At 36.2% G+C, this 16446-nt stretch overlaps 1 protein-coding gene across 2 annotated transcripts in view; it reads left to right on the forward strand.

Moving 5' to 3' along the window:
- The window catches only part of LOC101747022 (membrane-bound alkaline phosphatase-like), a 47636-nt gene that overhangs the window by 4791 nt on the left and 26399 nt on the right, over nucleotides 1-16446 (forward strand). The window contains exon 1 of one of the 2 annotated variants that reach the window (XM_062669870.1): nucleotides 9943-10149. The exons of the other annotated variant lie outside the window; for it this stretch is intronic. Within the exon in view, the coding sequence (XP_062525854.1) occupies nucleotides 10089-10149 (61 nt within the window). The 5' untranslated portion in view covers nucleotides 9943-10088. Of the gene's footprint in view, nucleotides 1-9942; nucleotides 10150-16446 lie in introns of those variants that run through there. 2 annotated transcript variants of the gene reach the window in all.

The following is a 16446-nucleotide window of genomic DNA, read 5'->3' on the forward strand; positions in this document are numbered from 1 at the left end:
ACTGATGCCAGTTTTGATTCATCAGGAGAATTGCATGCGGCTCGCCTGGTATTAAATGGCTTACTGTCCAGGAACTACAATATCACAATACTTTTCCTCCATCTCAACTGTGACGTTTATAGGTTTAGGTTAAGTTTTTTTTTTATTTTTTTTTTATTGCTTTGATGGATGGACGAGCTCACAGCCTACCTGGTGTTAAGTGGTTACTGGAGCCCATAGACATCTACAACGTAAATGCGCCACCCACCTCGAGATATAAGTTCTAAGGTCTCAGTATAGTTACAACGGCTACCCCACCCTTCGAACCGAAACGCATTACTGCTTCACGGCGGAAATAGGCGGGGTGGTGGTACCTACCCGTGCGGACTCACAAGAGGTCCTACCACCAGTGAAGTAAATAATTAGAGATCAATCACAGACAATTATCTAACAGACACGGCTTATGCTTGGCTTCTCTGTTCTAAAGGAACTCTCGTATATAATAACAATAAGTCTTTCTTTATACCATACAAAAATAATTAACACTTAATTACAATATTTGCTTAATTACAAACGATTTGAACATACATTAATGGATTAAAAACCAGTTTCTTATATAAATTTATTATTGATTATCATTTACATTTTTGTACGGACCCCTTCGGGTAAAAGCCTCCTCTATGGTGCACCACTTCTTTCTATCCTTGGCGATGTTCAGTCAATCTTTACCAGCCATTGTTACAATTTCGTCTACCCACCAGACGTAGGGGCAGCGTCTAGCTCTCATTTTTTTGTTTTTTTTTTCCTACCTGTTCTAGTAACCTTGAGGGGTTATTCTAGATTCGCAGAATTTGTAGGTGAGCTCACGGGGCTCAAACCTGATGACGTTGCTAACACGAACCCTAGTAAGAGCCGTGCTTCGTAGAATCTAGATCCGGCGAGAAACTCAGTGGGCTGTGTCTGCAGGCTAATTTACTCGACAAGCCCTTCGTCGCAAGCGACGGGCTCGACGTGAACGATGACTGGTGCTTGAGGTACCTAAAAGCACCGTTAGTGGATTGGGAGGATCCGAAATGATGTGTTTTAGGCGACGTTGATAGCTTTCTAGCTAGCCTGCCAGCTCTCTTTTCTCTTGGATCTTGCATATATATGGGAACAGATTGACACGAATCTGAACACTAAAAGCAAATTTTAGACATCTTAACTTTTGGAGTTGATGTATTGCTGGACGCAAAACTATTGGGATTCACATTGTTAACAATGCAACCGTATTTACACTTGACTGATTTCAATAATGCTGACGAGAAAAAAAAACGCCATTAAGTAACAAATTTTCATTAAAAGCGCCATGGCAAGGTCGTCGGTAGCGCGGCGATATTTTACCGACCTAAAAACTACAGGTGAACAACTTCGTTTAAGGCCCTTTCAATGTTCCGATTTTCGTTATTAAGGGTCATATTTATTACTCATAGCTACTATATGTTCGTTCGACATTATTTTAAAAATCACAGACTTAATACCAGAAGTGTCTTATAAAACTTGATTTTAAATTAAATTCTTGTGTTGCGTGTTTCGTTAATTATTTTCCTTATTTTTTATTGCAACGTCTAGACTAAGATTATGAGGATCATAATATATATGCATATATCTATATATATGTAAAAATAAATTGCTGTTCGTTAGTCTCGCTAAAACTCGAGAGCGGCTGGACCGGTTTGGCCTTTTTTTTCTTTTTCTTGGTCTTGAATTATTTGTAAAAGTCCAGTGAAGTTTTAAAAGGTAGATAAATACGAAAATGCTCGGAATTAAATAAAAATAACAATTTTGTTTTGCCTTTGATGTGTCTCCCGTCGGACGGCTTCCTTTTGTTTGTTTTAAGTTTATTTTATTCAAAAGTTTAGCTCTTTTATTTATCGATTGAGGCACTACGAAGTCGGCCGTATCAACTAGTATTAATATAAATTATATAAAGTTCTTAATAGACTTTAGATGGTCTTTTGTTAATAGATATGTATATATAAGACTTCACAATTTGAGGACCGTCGTCCCGACTGGATTCAAGTGTAGCTGTCCCAATTTTCGAAGAATAACTAGGTTGGGCTCTTGTAGAACTCGCGCAGACTCGCTATGTTACAAATTTTTTTATTGCTTAGTTTTGTGAACGAGCTCGCAGCCCATCTGGTGTTAAGTGGCCTATAGACACCTACAACTTAAACGCCCCCACCCACCTCGAGACAAGAGTTTTTAGGTCTCAGTTTTTACAGTACAACGGCTGCCCCGCCCTTCAAGCCGAAAAGCATTACTGCTTGACGGCAGAAATAGGCAGGGTGGTGGTCTTGCGTTGTCGTGAAGCAGCAGTGGCCTAAAGCGATTGATCAATCTCGGTTGTTTATCAGCTAGTTCTTCCTTCATGGTTTGCATTTGCAGTTGCTGACAATAGATATCCGTCGTAATCGTTTGGGCAGATTTTAGAAAGCGGTAGTGGACGACACCAGCGCTAGTCCACCAAACATTCACGCTTTGGGACGAGCACTTCCGATTATCGCACAGTATCCACTTTTCATCACAAGTAATGATTCGATTTAAAATCCCTTCATTATTCTGTCGGTTGAGCAAAGTAACACACCGTGCGGACTCACGGGACGTCCTACCACCAGTGTAGTCCACCAAAATCGATTGGCGGCCGACTTCACTCCGTACAATTCTGTCACGCGCTATTTCCGCTCGTAAAGTGTACTTTCGCACCGGAAAAAACATACTTCCTTGTTCTTAATGTTTTTTTGTTTGCTATAAGAATTGTTTATTCGAGAACTAAAGGTATTATCGGGGTATTGACGATTGTGAGAGCCCTTGAGGCGGTGACCTTAAGCATTTTGCAACGCAGTTTTCACAGTATCGCCACTCATTCGATTTATTATGTGGCACGTTGAGTTACTCAGCAAATATAAATGACAACAGTACGAAATTTTATGGTTTTTATTAATAACTAGCTGACCCGGCAGACTTGGTATGCCTCAGTCGACAAATAAAAGACCTTAGCTTTTGTATAAAATAAACTTAAAACAAACAAAAGGAATCCGTCCGACGGGGGACACATCAAAGGGAGAATAAAATTGTTATTTTCATTTCACTCCGAGCGTTTTCATATTTATCTACCTTTTAAACCTTCTCTGGACTTCCACAAATAATTCAAGACCAAAATTAGCTAAATCGGTCCAGCCGTTCTCGAGTTTTAGCGAGACTAACGAACAGTAATTCATTTTTATGTATATAGGTGTATAATTATTACCGTCTTCTTCTTCTTGCCCTTATTAGGTACACATTATGCGAAGTTGACGCAGCATATTCTCTCATCATGCTGTACAGGATTTGATATGAATTTTAGTTCCAGCTGCCAGTCTTACGATATAATTATTACTATTATATATCCATACTTCCATACCAATATTATAAATGTGAAAATGTGTTTGTTTGTCCTTCTTCGCGTAGAAATGTAGAAACGGTTTTTTTTATAATAGTATTAATAGTATATTATCATGATTTAAAAGATTATCATGAAAAGACATCTCATTCGCACGGAAAACTACGCTGACACTTTTCGTTGCCCATGCGGGTGAAATCGCGGATAACGCCTGGTACTATAAATTAATATGAATATAGTAACCATTTAGCATTAAAACTTTAAATCATAAATTTGGTAGTCTGTCTCTGATCTTTACGAATTCGTTTTGGGACCTAGATATGCCAAGGAAACAAGCTTTCTAATTTTATGGATAGTATACCCAACTCTTATTTCAATGCAACAGAGAATTCGACCGATTACCATTTAATTTTATCAAGTTCTTTATAAAATTACTGATCAAACCAATATAACTATAATTTACCTGGAAAATTAATTGTGTTTTTATTATTTACTCGCATTTATTTAAACTAATATTATAAAGAGGAAAGATTTGTTTGTTTGTTTGTATTGAATAGGCTCCGAAACTACTGAACCAATTTGAAAAATTCATTCACTGTTTGGAAGCTACACTATTCCCGAGTGACCTAGGCTATAATCTTTTTTGAAAAAAAATTAGGGATCCTAACTAAATTTCCAATAATGTAATCCAAGGTGTAAATATTAACTAAAATATTCTTCACATCGCGTGCCCTGCGAAAACTATTACTATTACTGATAGAATAAAATAATGTACTACGACTTTGTAGAACACATTATTATTAACCAAAAATGTCGCAACAGCATATGTCTAACTATTATAGTTATGCCACAATAAGTGTTCTTTTATTTTTTTAAATAAAATACCGTCAATTATCGTTGAAATTTTTGTTAAAGACCCGAGCGGAGCCGGAGCGGGCCGCTTGTTTATTATAATTATGATTATAATTTCGAAATACGAGCTAATTATTCAAATTGGTATCAATTCATTTTGTCACCACGGATTTGTCAGGTATCGTTTTGTCACCAGGGATTTGTCGGGTATCATTTTGTCACCAGGGATTTTACGGAAAGAGCTATTGTTTTGTTAAGCTATAATTTATCGACATCAAGTGTTTTTGAGGTTCCATGCTAGATTCTATTTTAAAATCAATTTTTTACTGGTGGTAGGACCTCTTGTGAGTCCACGCAGGTAGGTACCACCACCCCGCCTATTTCTGTCGTGAAGCAGTAATGCGTTTCGGTTTGTAGGGTGGGGCAGCCGTTGTAACTATACTTGAGACCTTAGAACTTGTATCTCAAGGTGGGTGGCGCATTTACGTTGTGGATGTCTATGGGCTCCAGTAACCACTTAACACCAGGTGAGCTGTGACCTCGTCTACCCATCTAAGCAATAAAAAAAAAAACATGATTTTTTTTTTCATAATTTTTTTTATTGCTTAAATGGGCGGACGTGCTCACGGCCCACCCAATGTTGAATGGTCACCAGAAGCCATAAACAACAATAACGTATATGCCGCCCCCCACATTGACACGCGAGTTCTAAGTCTATTAACTTTAGTTTTAAAACTAAATCGGGCGGTTTATTATTAAGTTAATAAATTCCATTATGCTTAACAACTAGAACAAGGTTAGTTATTAAACAAAATCTATTTTAATTCGACAGTACATTCAAAACGAATTCTGACAAATTCATAACAATACACGTAAAACAGTCAAGGATTTTAAACCTAGCTCAAAGGTTTTATGAGTTGAGATTAGTTAATGTGATGGATTCTGCTATCGAAATTCGCATTTATAGTTACAAATAGAATCGTAATAAATTTGGGGGGATATTTTAACAAAAACAATAGACATAATTAATATTTTTGCCTTTATCTTTACATGTACGTCATTATCAAAATTGTTAAGAAAAAATACAGACCGGGAACATTTTTGAACACAATTGGCAGGTTAGCGTGCGACCTATCTGATGAAAAATGTTCAATGGCGCCCATTGACATCAGCTAGATCTAGAGCACAATCTACTATCTGAAGGCATGTTATAAGTGGTAGAGTTGAACGCAGTCTGCGCTGAGAACTCACTCTTGGTACCTGTGTCGTGCTTAGTGCAAGTTTTTTAACTTTCTCGATAGCGTAAAAGTTAACTCAAATTTGTATGCAGTTGGAACAGCGCAAACTAGCGGCAAACGCAGACAATCCAACTCCATACGAATTTGAGTTAACTTTTGCGCTATCGAAAACGTTAAAAAACTCAAATTAAGCACACAGGTATAAGTGATAATAGTTAAACCTTGTAGACTCTACTTCGAAGCAGTAGTTAAAATAAGTATAACAATATTTAAAAAAAGTACTTTCGTGAGTGGACCCCTATCCTATAGAACTGTCTAAAAATAAACATACAAAAATACGAGTTTTTTTTTTAAGGGATTTTATGACCTGGTAACTAAGACCTTTAAGTCATGTCTTATTTTAATTTATATTCTTAATTTTATGAAAAATTATAATATGGAGTGAAATGAAATGAAGATGATTAATTTGAGACATTAATCAACTGGGATGAAATTAAATGAAATGAGATGATATGGGATGAAATATAATGTCAGTAAAACGGTGGTCATTTACTAAGATTTTTTCAGTGGACTTTTTGGAGGAACCCAAGAAGTTACGTCCAGCAGCTTTGTTTCATTTTCTCACTTTTGTGCACTTTCACAGATATAAAGCAGTTAATAAACCACCGTTATTACACATTTAAACCTGAAGAAACACTAAATAGACAAAATAAAACAAATCACACAACTTCACTCCTTGCGTTCCCGCCAAAAAGTCCTCAAAAATCCGAGTTTTAACTAGTAACAACAGGCCATCCTACGAAGTACGAAGGTCAGCTAGGATTGGAATTATTTTTTAATTCGGTCATTTACTCCCGTCCTTATAACCGAAATAACAGGAACTAGTTGGCGCTACTCGGTCAATTAATTATCTGTGCTATGATAAACTATTATTCGTATTGTCTGTGCAATTTGGCGGGAATTAAAAAAATATTCTTGAAATGTTCCTTCAAAAATATTTAGTATACATTTATAGGATATAGCGTGCGAGAGAATGAGATAGAGAATACTTCCGAAACTCTCACTTCTACCAAATAAACTGCACAAAATGTTTTTTTATACGACAAAAAGAGAGTGATTAAAAGAATATCGATTTAAATTTTTAATATCGATTTCGAAGATTTCTCGAGATGGTAAAAATTCGATTGAAATCGAGATAAACTCTTAGGAGTGGCATGATTAACGTCTTAGAATATAGAACAATTATTTAAAGTTGAAAAAACAATTTTATGTTTATTTTTCTATGACGTAATAAAAATTACGACTCTATACCTACGTCTTTTGTTCTGTACCCATATTAAATTACAGTTAATTTGATTCTTTACCACTATGATTTATACATTTTTCATGCTTGTCACACACAATTCAACATTTATATTGTGCTTACGACTGTCAGTCACTGCACGCAATGCAATCACAATGTTGACTTTTTTTTCTTTTGTTTAATTCGTGATATTTTAATCTTAACAAGTTAAATTCATAATTAAATATTATGTTAGTTCATTGCGGGCTTGCGTGGTTATTTCTTGATCACGTGTTAGCTATTAAATGTAAATAAGAAAAATATGCTTAAGCATTTATTATTTTCATTTAAAAGTATATTATTATTTCACAAAAACAAAAATGCGCGAACGAAAAATGTGCTTGAGAAATATTTTAATATTTTTTTTTTTTAAATCATGATTCTTTAAGAATGCGTATATCCCTATTTTGGTGATTTTTAATGTCACTTCTTTCCCTGCCTAAGCGTTGATAGCTTAAGGGGCTATTTCCACTACGCGCGATTTAGGCTCACGGTACACAACCCGGAAATTGCTAACATTAACCCTAACAAGAGCAGTGCTTCGCAGAATCTACCACCGGATCGGAAAGGCGACCCACTGAAAAGAGTGAGAGTGGGTTGTGTCCATTGGTAATTTTCAGTGCATACTAAATAAGAATAGTATTCTCGTTGGACATAGAAACTAATCGAATAGAATCTTACGCACGGAGTTTACGATCTTCTCGTGCTATTTCGACTTCCCGAAATATTCATTAACTAGCGGCACGCTCCGGCTTCGCTCGGGTCTTAACAAAAATTTCAAAATAAAAATTATTTTGTAAATAATAATGTGTTCTATAAAGTCATAGTACATTATTTTATTCTATCATCAATAGATTTCGTAGCGCACGCGATGTAAAGAATATTTTAGGTGATTTTTTTAAAACCTTGGGTTACATTATTGGAGGTTTAGTAAAGATCCCTAATAAAAAAAAAAAAAGATTATAGCCTATGTCACTCGGGGATAGTGTAGCTTCCAAACAGTGAAATAATTTTTCAAATCGGTTCAGTAGTTTTGGAGCCTATTCAATACAAACAACCAAACAAATCTTTCCTCTTTATAATATTAGTATAGAAAGTATAGATTAAAAAGTGAAATTTGGCTTTTCTAAGCACCGATGATAAATATTTTTTCCCGTTTACGTTGTAAAACCGCTGACTACGATAATATATCATACAATGCGTAACATGTATATATAAAATTTGTATTTCCCTATTACGAATTTTCATATATTTTTTCGGCAGATTGCCATTAAAAAAAAAGAAAAAATATATTTTTTATTGTCATAATTTTCTGATCTACTAATTTCAGACACACAGAGAACGTTGACTCAACGCGTTGTCAAAAAAAAAATGAATCAGTTGTGTGAAAAACGTTAGACATTGAAATTTAAATTTTACACAAATTTATTTAGGCTAATATTATAATAATAATATTAGTTTAATAGTCGATTACATGTGAATACTAACCTCGAGACATGAGATAAAATTCTCAATTCTTAGGTATGACGTCTATCCAGCCCTTCAAAACGTCATGACTGCATTGCGGCAGAGCTAGCCAGAATATTAGGTACCTATAGGCTCGGACTCACAATACGCACTCTAGCTAATTAATTGAATAGACAGATCTATTCCGATCTGTCATTGCGAACTGGAAGGATCGAGATAATTTTAACTAGTTTCCCGGAGCGCTTAGTAAATGAATTCTGCGCGTACTAAGGTGACCAGGATTTTAGCATAATAACGCATTTAAAAAAAAATCGGTTGTCTGTAAAGTCGGTGTACTGACAACGTCATAAGAAAATACTGATGGAATGGTTTCATTTAAAAAAAAAAAAAAAAATTTTATTTGTTTGATAGATATTTTGTATGGACAAATGACACCACATTCACTTTTCACTGAACTTCATACTTGACGAAAACATGTAAAGTGTAATTATTCTATAGCAGCTGTCAACGCGGATGCATCGCTCACTCAAGTAGGAGAGAGACAGATGTCGAGCGCTGCCGAACGCGGAGGCCGATTGTGCCTCTTTGTCGCTCGTTGCGCGCTCTCGCTTGCACTTCAAGCCTTAAATGGAACGCCTCAATGAGTCATGTTTTTTCGTGCATGCAGCCGGCCCCATCGAATTATAAGACATTGTCACGTTAAAAAAATGAAACCTAATATTTATCTTGTTAAAAAATCAAAAAACAAATGGTCTCATCGAACGAATCGTTATTATTATTAACTAGTTATTACATACTGGTTGATAATAATAATAACTAATTATAATTATTATTGTCGAAGAAATTCGCGCGTCACCTGCTGTCGCATGTTGATGGCAGTATAACAGAAGCATTTCTTGTGTGTGTGTTAGCCTTTTAGACAAAGTTTCAAGTTCCGACTCAAATGCACATTCAACTCTATGTAGTTATATATCTAGTTGTTATTTCAGTGAACTCAGTCCACCGATAATAATGCAAATCTTGATGTGAACTATAAACGTTAATGTAAAGAGAATAAAATTCGAAGTCGTCGTGGCCTAATGGATAAGACGCCCGCCCGTTGTATTCGCGTGCGATGATACCGGTGTTCAAATCCCACACGCGGGTACAATATATTTTTTTAAATAAAAATACATTCATAATCCATGTTCATGACTGAATTTCACGACAAAAGAAAATAGCATCGTATAATAAAAATGATACCCAGAAAAAAATATAGTATACGTTATTTCTGGTGGCATTTACACATCCGGGTAGTTTAACCGGATATCACGACCCAGTAGTAAAATCGAGTTGGAGGACTGTTGTTATGCTTAATTGAGAGTTCGATCCTCACTCCGGTTGGGGGTAGGGAGGAGGGTATTGTGAAATCCATGGGCTTTAGCAGCTGTTAACTGGGTCTGTTACCCCCCTCGACCGGGCATCCGTAACCGGATTATGGCAGGCAGCGGCTTGGCTCTGCCCCTGGCATTGCTGACGTCTATGAGCGACGGTAACCACTTACCATCAGACGGGCCGTATGCTCGTCTGCCTACAAAGGCGGGAAAAAAAACAGCGTTAAAAGTGCGTGAACTACGCGCTGATAAAAAAGAAAAATAGCCCGTAGACATACCGTAGCGTACGTAATTGTTGCCGCATGGTTTAATCGCCGCGTCAGTACATATCATAGTCACTGTACTAGTCACTGTACATTCAGAATTGAGTGTACATTTAGTTGATATAAGCAGGTGCGCGAGACCACAGTGCAGTGATGGCGCGACAATGGATCGCAGTGCTGGCTTTCGCCGTTGTCCTCGTCCTGACTGACGCAGGTGCGTTAATAATAATAAAAAAATATTTATGTGAAATAAAAAAAAAAAAAACAGTGACAGTAAAAATGGCGCGTAACGGCTTGTTGTTTTTTTTTTTTTGTATTGTGTGTTTTAGAACGAATTATCAGTGTTTGCTTGTTTCAGAGTTTTTTTTTTTTTTAATTTTTATTTTTTCTCGTGGAATTCGGTTTGCGAAATTTAGTAGAATACTTTTTATGATTCCGAAAACGTTTAACTATTTGAATAATTAATAATATTAAATGAAACGACTCGAAAATGCATCGCTAATTGCACATAATAACATTTATGTTGCTAGTTTTAATTTAATTCAATGACAAAAAGACATTATCAATAAAATAACGCTATTTTAAATTTGAATGGTAATGATAAATTTTAAATAGAGTTATTTTTATTACAATAATTTATGTTGTATATGAGTCGTCTATTATCAAAGGCGGCAATCTGTACATTTGGACAAAAAAAATTTATTGATATGTCAATACAGATTTATTTGAATATAATCGTCTCCTTCAAAGAATACGGTTCAAAACCTGCATTAAATAAAGGTTAATAGTTAACCTGTTATTTATCTAAGATGTCGTTCCGAAGAGTTTTGTGACTGCCAATGGAATACAAAGTCAATAATTCGTTTTTCTGATTTACCAATCATTGTCCAAAAGTCAGATTGCCGCCTTTGATAATAGTCGACTCATATCTAGTTATTTATACTTTAACAAGAAACAAAATTAATTAATATTCACGACATTGACACAATAACAGACTCTAATTGAAACTAAGAAATAAGTATTCATTACAATAACTGAAGTAGTCAGTCTATTGTCACCTGAAGCAATTTTCTTAAACAACTATATTTTTTATTGTGATCAATAAAAATTTAGTTATTAACGGCAACGTATCGACAAAGTGTATCGTTTTAATGCCTCAAAGATATTATAGTCAGGTTTGAAACCCGTGAGCTCACCTACAAGTCGGTGAATCTAGAATAACCCTTCGGGATTAATAGAATAGGTAGGGAAAAAAAAGAAATAAAAAATATTTTATCCCTAAAAATTAAGAATGCTTTTAACACATTGACTGCCATGTAAGATCAACAATGCCCCCTACGTGTCGCACTGAAGTAATTATGTCGATTTCTGTAACTAAGCGTCTGGATTGCCTAACTATACCTTCTTTTGTTTTTAATGTATATTTTAGTCTGGTAGGTTTTATTAGAAATATATTCATTCTCAGTATCTTCGGATTCGTCTTTCCCAAAGTCTACTAACTAGTGGGAATATCTATTCCGGCGTCTTAGTAACGGAAATCGATATTATTATTATTTCTTTTTATTGCATAGACGGGTGGACGAGCTCACAGCCCACCTGGTGTGAAGTGATTACCGGAGCCCATAGAGATTTTTTTTTTTAATTGCTTAGATGGGTCAACGAGCTCACAGCCTACCTGGTGTGAAGTGGTTACCGGAGCCCATAGAGATCTAAAACGTAAATGCCGCCACCCACCTTGAGATATCAGTTTTATGGTCTCAAGTGTAATTACAACGGCTGCCCCACCCTTCAAACCGAAACGCATAACTGCTTCACGGTAGAAATAGGCAAGGTGGTGGTACCTACCCGCGTGGACTCACAAGAGGTCCTACCACCAGTAAAACAAGTCTACAACGTAAATGCCGCCACCCACCTTGAGATATGAGTTTTAAGTTCTCAGTGTAGTTACTTCATTACGCTACGTAGGGCATCGGTGACCTACACCGCAGTCAAAGGGTTAATACTCGCAGTATGAACTACGTCACTAGTATCAATTTTATTGATTTAAGTGATATATCGCGCCGTATTGTTCTATCAGGCTGTTTAAATATTAATGTCTTACCATAAATATTGATATTTTTTTTTCATTACAATAAACTCGTGTAATAAAAATCAAACCCGCAAAATTTTAATTTGCGTAATTACTGGTGGGAGGACCTCTTGTGAGTCCGGGCGGATGGGTACCACCACCCTGCCTATTTCTGCCGTGAAGCAGTAATGCGTTTCGGTTTGAAGGGTGGGGCAGCCGTTGTAACTATACTGAGACCTTAGAACTTCTCAAGGTGGGTGGCGCATTTACGTTGTAGATGTCTATGGGCTCCAGTAACCACTTAACATCAGGTGGGCTGTGAGCTCGTCCAACCATTTAAGCAATAAAAAAATATATATTTAATGTTGCCATTTTTTTTAAATTACATAATATGTCTTGCTTGAACTCGGAATTTTCAGTGTACAGGGATAAATTCTAAATTATATATAGTCACATAATAAACACAATAGAAATTCTATGAAAACCATAGTTTTATGGCAATTTATGACGTTATCTTTCATTAGTGGAGTCCTGGGCTGTATTCCCGATCGAAGTAACTTTAAAGATAGTAACGGTAGTAGCATTCGGAGTCTGGTGTTTAATACTATCTTATAAAGATGTGGAATGTAGTTAAATTTTCACTTTGTCACTGCCCATAATCACTTACGCGGTCTACCTGAAACTAAGCGGTGCTTGCATCCCGCAGACATCACGACAGGAGCTCAAAATCTCAATTGTATTGTAGTTAATTAGCCAATTTATAAATTCCGTAAATAAGATTTTAGTTAAATACGCTCAAAGACACGTGTCGCGGAAGAAATAAAAAAAAATTGTAACTAACTAACTACTTTCAAAATTTGAAGCCCGCTTGAACGTTCGCATTTGACTCGAATACAGGATCTCCTCCGCAAGACCACAGCAGCATTTATATATATATATTGCTTAGATGGGTGGACGGGCTCACAGCCCACCTGGTTTTAAGTTACTGGAGCCCATAGACATCTACAACGTAAACGCGCCACCCACCTTGAGTTATAAGTTCTAAGGTCTCAAGTATAGTTACAACGGCTACCCCACCCTTCAAACCGAAACGCATTATTGCTCATGTCAGAAATAGGCAGGGTGGTGGTACCCACCCGCGCGGACTCACAAGAGGTTCTACCACCAGTAACATAGTATTCACATGGTAACTCAATTTAAATATCATAATTGTTAATCGAACGCCAATAGAGCCTAAACAAGTTTAGAGTTAATATTTGTTTTTATCTCTGACATTAAATTGAGTGCATATAATCGGTATAGACTGCTAATTGGTATGGCACAGTCCGGATGTAAATCGTTCTTGACAATTGCAGATGCAAAATTTATTTTATAGCGTTCCGTTGTCAAGGAATGAGTGGGGGATCGTCGTGGCCTAAAGGATAAGACGTCCGGTGCATTCGTATCGAGCGATGCACCGGTGTTCGAATCCCGCAGGCGGGTACCAATTTTTCTAATGAAACACGTACTTAACAAATGTTCACGATTGACTTCCACGGTGAAGGAATAACATCGTGTAATAAAAATCAAACCCGCAAAATTATAATTTGCGTAATTACTGGTGGTAGGACATCTTGTGAGTCCGCACGGGTAGGTACCATCGCCCCGCCTATTTCTGCCGTGAAGCAGTAATGCGTTTCGGTTTGAAGGGTGGGGCAGCCGTTGTGACAATACTGAGACCTTATAACTATATCTCAAGGTGTGTGGCGCATTTACGTTGTAGATGTCTATGGGTTCCAGTAACCACTTAACACCAGGTGAGCTGTGAGCTCGTCCACACATCTAAACAATAACAAAAAAAAAAAGTGGGACTGTGAAAGTAGCCTTAGTAATTTACAAATTAAAGAGCGGACGGTTAGCGTGGTATGGACATGTCATCTTTTCGCACTAAAAGTTTACAATTTCCCAATAATATTCAAAATTGAGTTAATATGCGGAATCATTTTGTATCACCAGTATTTTTCTCATAAATACTGTCACAAGAGCGTTGTATAGTTTCCTTTCTTTTTTTTTTAGCTTACCTATTTTTTTACTACTATTAACAAAATTAATAGATAATTTTATCTTACTTTAAAAGACAGATAATGTAACTGGTAAAAAATTAAAAGTCAATGTTGCAAAGTTGATTAATATTTAAGATATTACATGTTAAACTTTTAAAACACTCTCCTGTAAAATTAGAAAGTTTTGAGATTATACAGTCTTAATGCGAGAAGACGATGTGATGTATACGGAGAAGGTGCATGTGACTAGGAGATGTATGGAAATGCTAGTGAAAGGTAGAGGGGGAAGAAGGTCGACCGAAGCAGACATGGATGGAGTCTGTGAATGACGATATGAGAGAGAGAGGGGTGAGTGTTGAGATAACGCATGATAGAAGAGAGGGGAAGAGAAATATTAGCTGTGCCGACCCCACCTAGTAGAATAAGGTGTTACCACGTGTGAAATGGTCACGGGGGTCTGTAGACATCACAAGGCTATGTTTTTTTTTTTTTGCGGTAGATTTTTATTACACAATGATCATCATCGAAGTTATTTGTCGATATGAGCTTCGTACGTATTTCATTAAAATAAATAGTATCTGCCAGCAGGATTTGAATTCCGGCATTTTCGCATCGCTTGATACGATTACATCGACAACCTTATCTTTTGCGCCACGGAGACTTAAATTAAAACAAAAGAACAAAAACGTAACTTTAAATATTATTATTAGGCTTAAAATGTCAAGAGAAAGAAAACAAAAATACAAAAGCATACAAAAAATACTTATTTGTATTTTGTATTTACAAGTAAGTATTTTTTGTATGCTTTAAGTAAGTCAGATGACTAAGTCACTTACATATGACAAACAAAAGCAATGACAAAATCAACGCTCTTACGATTTCTCAAGCACCTTTATCGCTCTTGCTTTTGATTCAGATGAATTTAAAATTTAAATGTTTCCAACCCTAATTTATCTACCCACGCATTTCTACCAGGAAACAGTATCGAATTTTAGGGGTTATATATTAATTATTATCTACGGCTTTCCCGAGTCATAATATTATACATAATTCAAGCTACTCACACGATTTGATCACGCTAATTCGTCGGTGAGCACTAAAACTGTAGTTTCTAAAACTCGAAAATAATATACAATAATATGTACTGGTGGCCCCCTGATAGTCGAAATAAGTTTGTACACTATTATGATTCTATTGTAAAAGACTAATATACTTCTATAATCACAGACTTCGCCAAAACTATACTTTAGACAAATATTAATAAAGACAAACAATATTTAATCTTGATCTATTCTCAATTTGAGCACAGACAAAGCAAGCAATAAGAAGGCAATAAACAAATAATATGCATGCGTGTGTGTGTCAAATTAATGGTAGTGTGTATAATGTTTTTATTTACTCATTTAATTTTTTTTGGATGCATAATTTAAAAAAAATATATCATTCTGCACTCCTTCTCCATATTCTCTATAAGTGTGGGAAATTTCATACTCCTCCGTCCGCGCACTTTTCGTAAAAAGGGGTACAAATTTTTTGCATCACGTATTAAAATATAGATATAGCAATGATAACCGTAAGATTAAGTCGCAAAGGTGGTTTTAATTATATGGAGGGCACTCTTGTCTACTCGTTTGAGGTCACAAATGTCTATACGGAAGATAAATGATTCCTACACGCCACAGGAATCCTTTGATACGACGCTTTAGCTGTTTTAATCTGCGTCTTTATAATACAGTACTGTTTTTCCCCCGGTCAATGTTCTCGTCGAACCCGTCGCTTGCGACGAAGGGCTCGACGAGTAAATTAACCCTCAGACACAGCCCACTGAGTTTCTCGCCGGATCTTCTCAGTGGGTCGCATTTCCGATCCGGTGGTAGATTCTGCGAAGCACGGCTCTTGCTAGGGTTCGTGTTAGCGACGTCATCAGGTTTGAGCCCCGTGAGCTCACCTACTGGTTAAGGCGACGCTGATATAGCCTCTCAAGGCTATCAGCTTAGGTAGGAAAAAAAGAAGCTGTTTTTCAACTGTGTCTTTAAACGACATGCAATAAAACTATTTCTTTAATGCATATTAAATCGTATGTAAATTTTTATTTTTACATACCTTTCCCTCCTGACGATAGACGTTTGGATGCAAATAATTTTGCTTAGCGTTTCATAATGTTCTTGTTGTTGCTTAAGATAATAAAAACCGGTTTACGCTAAACAGAATAATTCGTGAGATGTGGGTTAATTTTTAAATTTGAGCACAATTGTAATATGGTTCGTCCAGTAATTCGGATCCATTATGTTTCGTTTGACATATAAAACAAATAGCTCATCCGCTGTTAAATAATTTCGAAAGCCCAGGTAATTTGAATTATCGAGTGAAAGAAAGAATTTTCTCGGGATAAGGAATTGCT

This window comes from Bombyx mori, chromosome 8, assembly GCF_030269925.1.
Source record: "Bombyx mori chromosome 8, ASM3026992v2".
Lineage (NCBI taxonomy): Eukaryota > Metazoa > Arthropoda > Insecta > Lepidoptera > Bombycidae > Bombyx > Bombyx mori.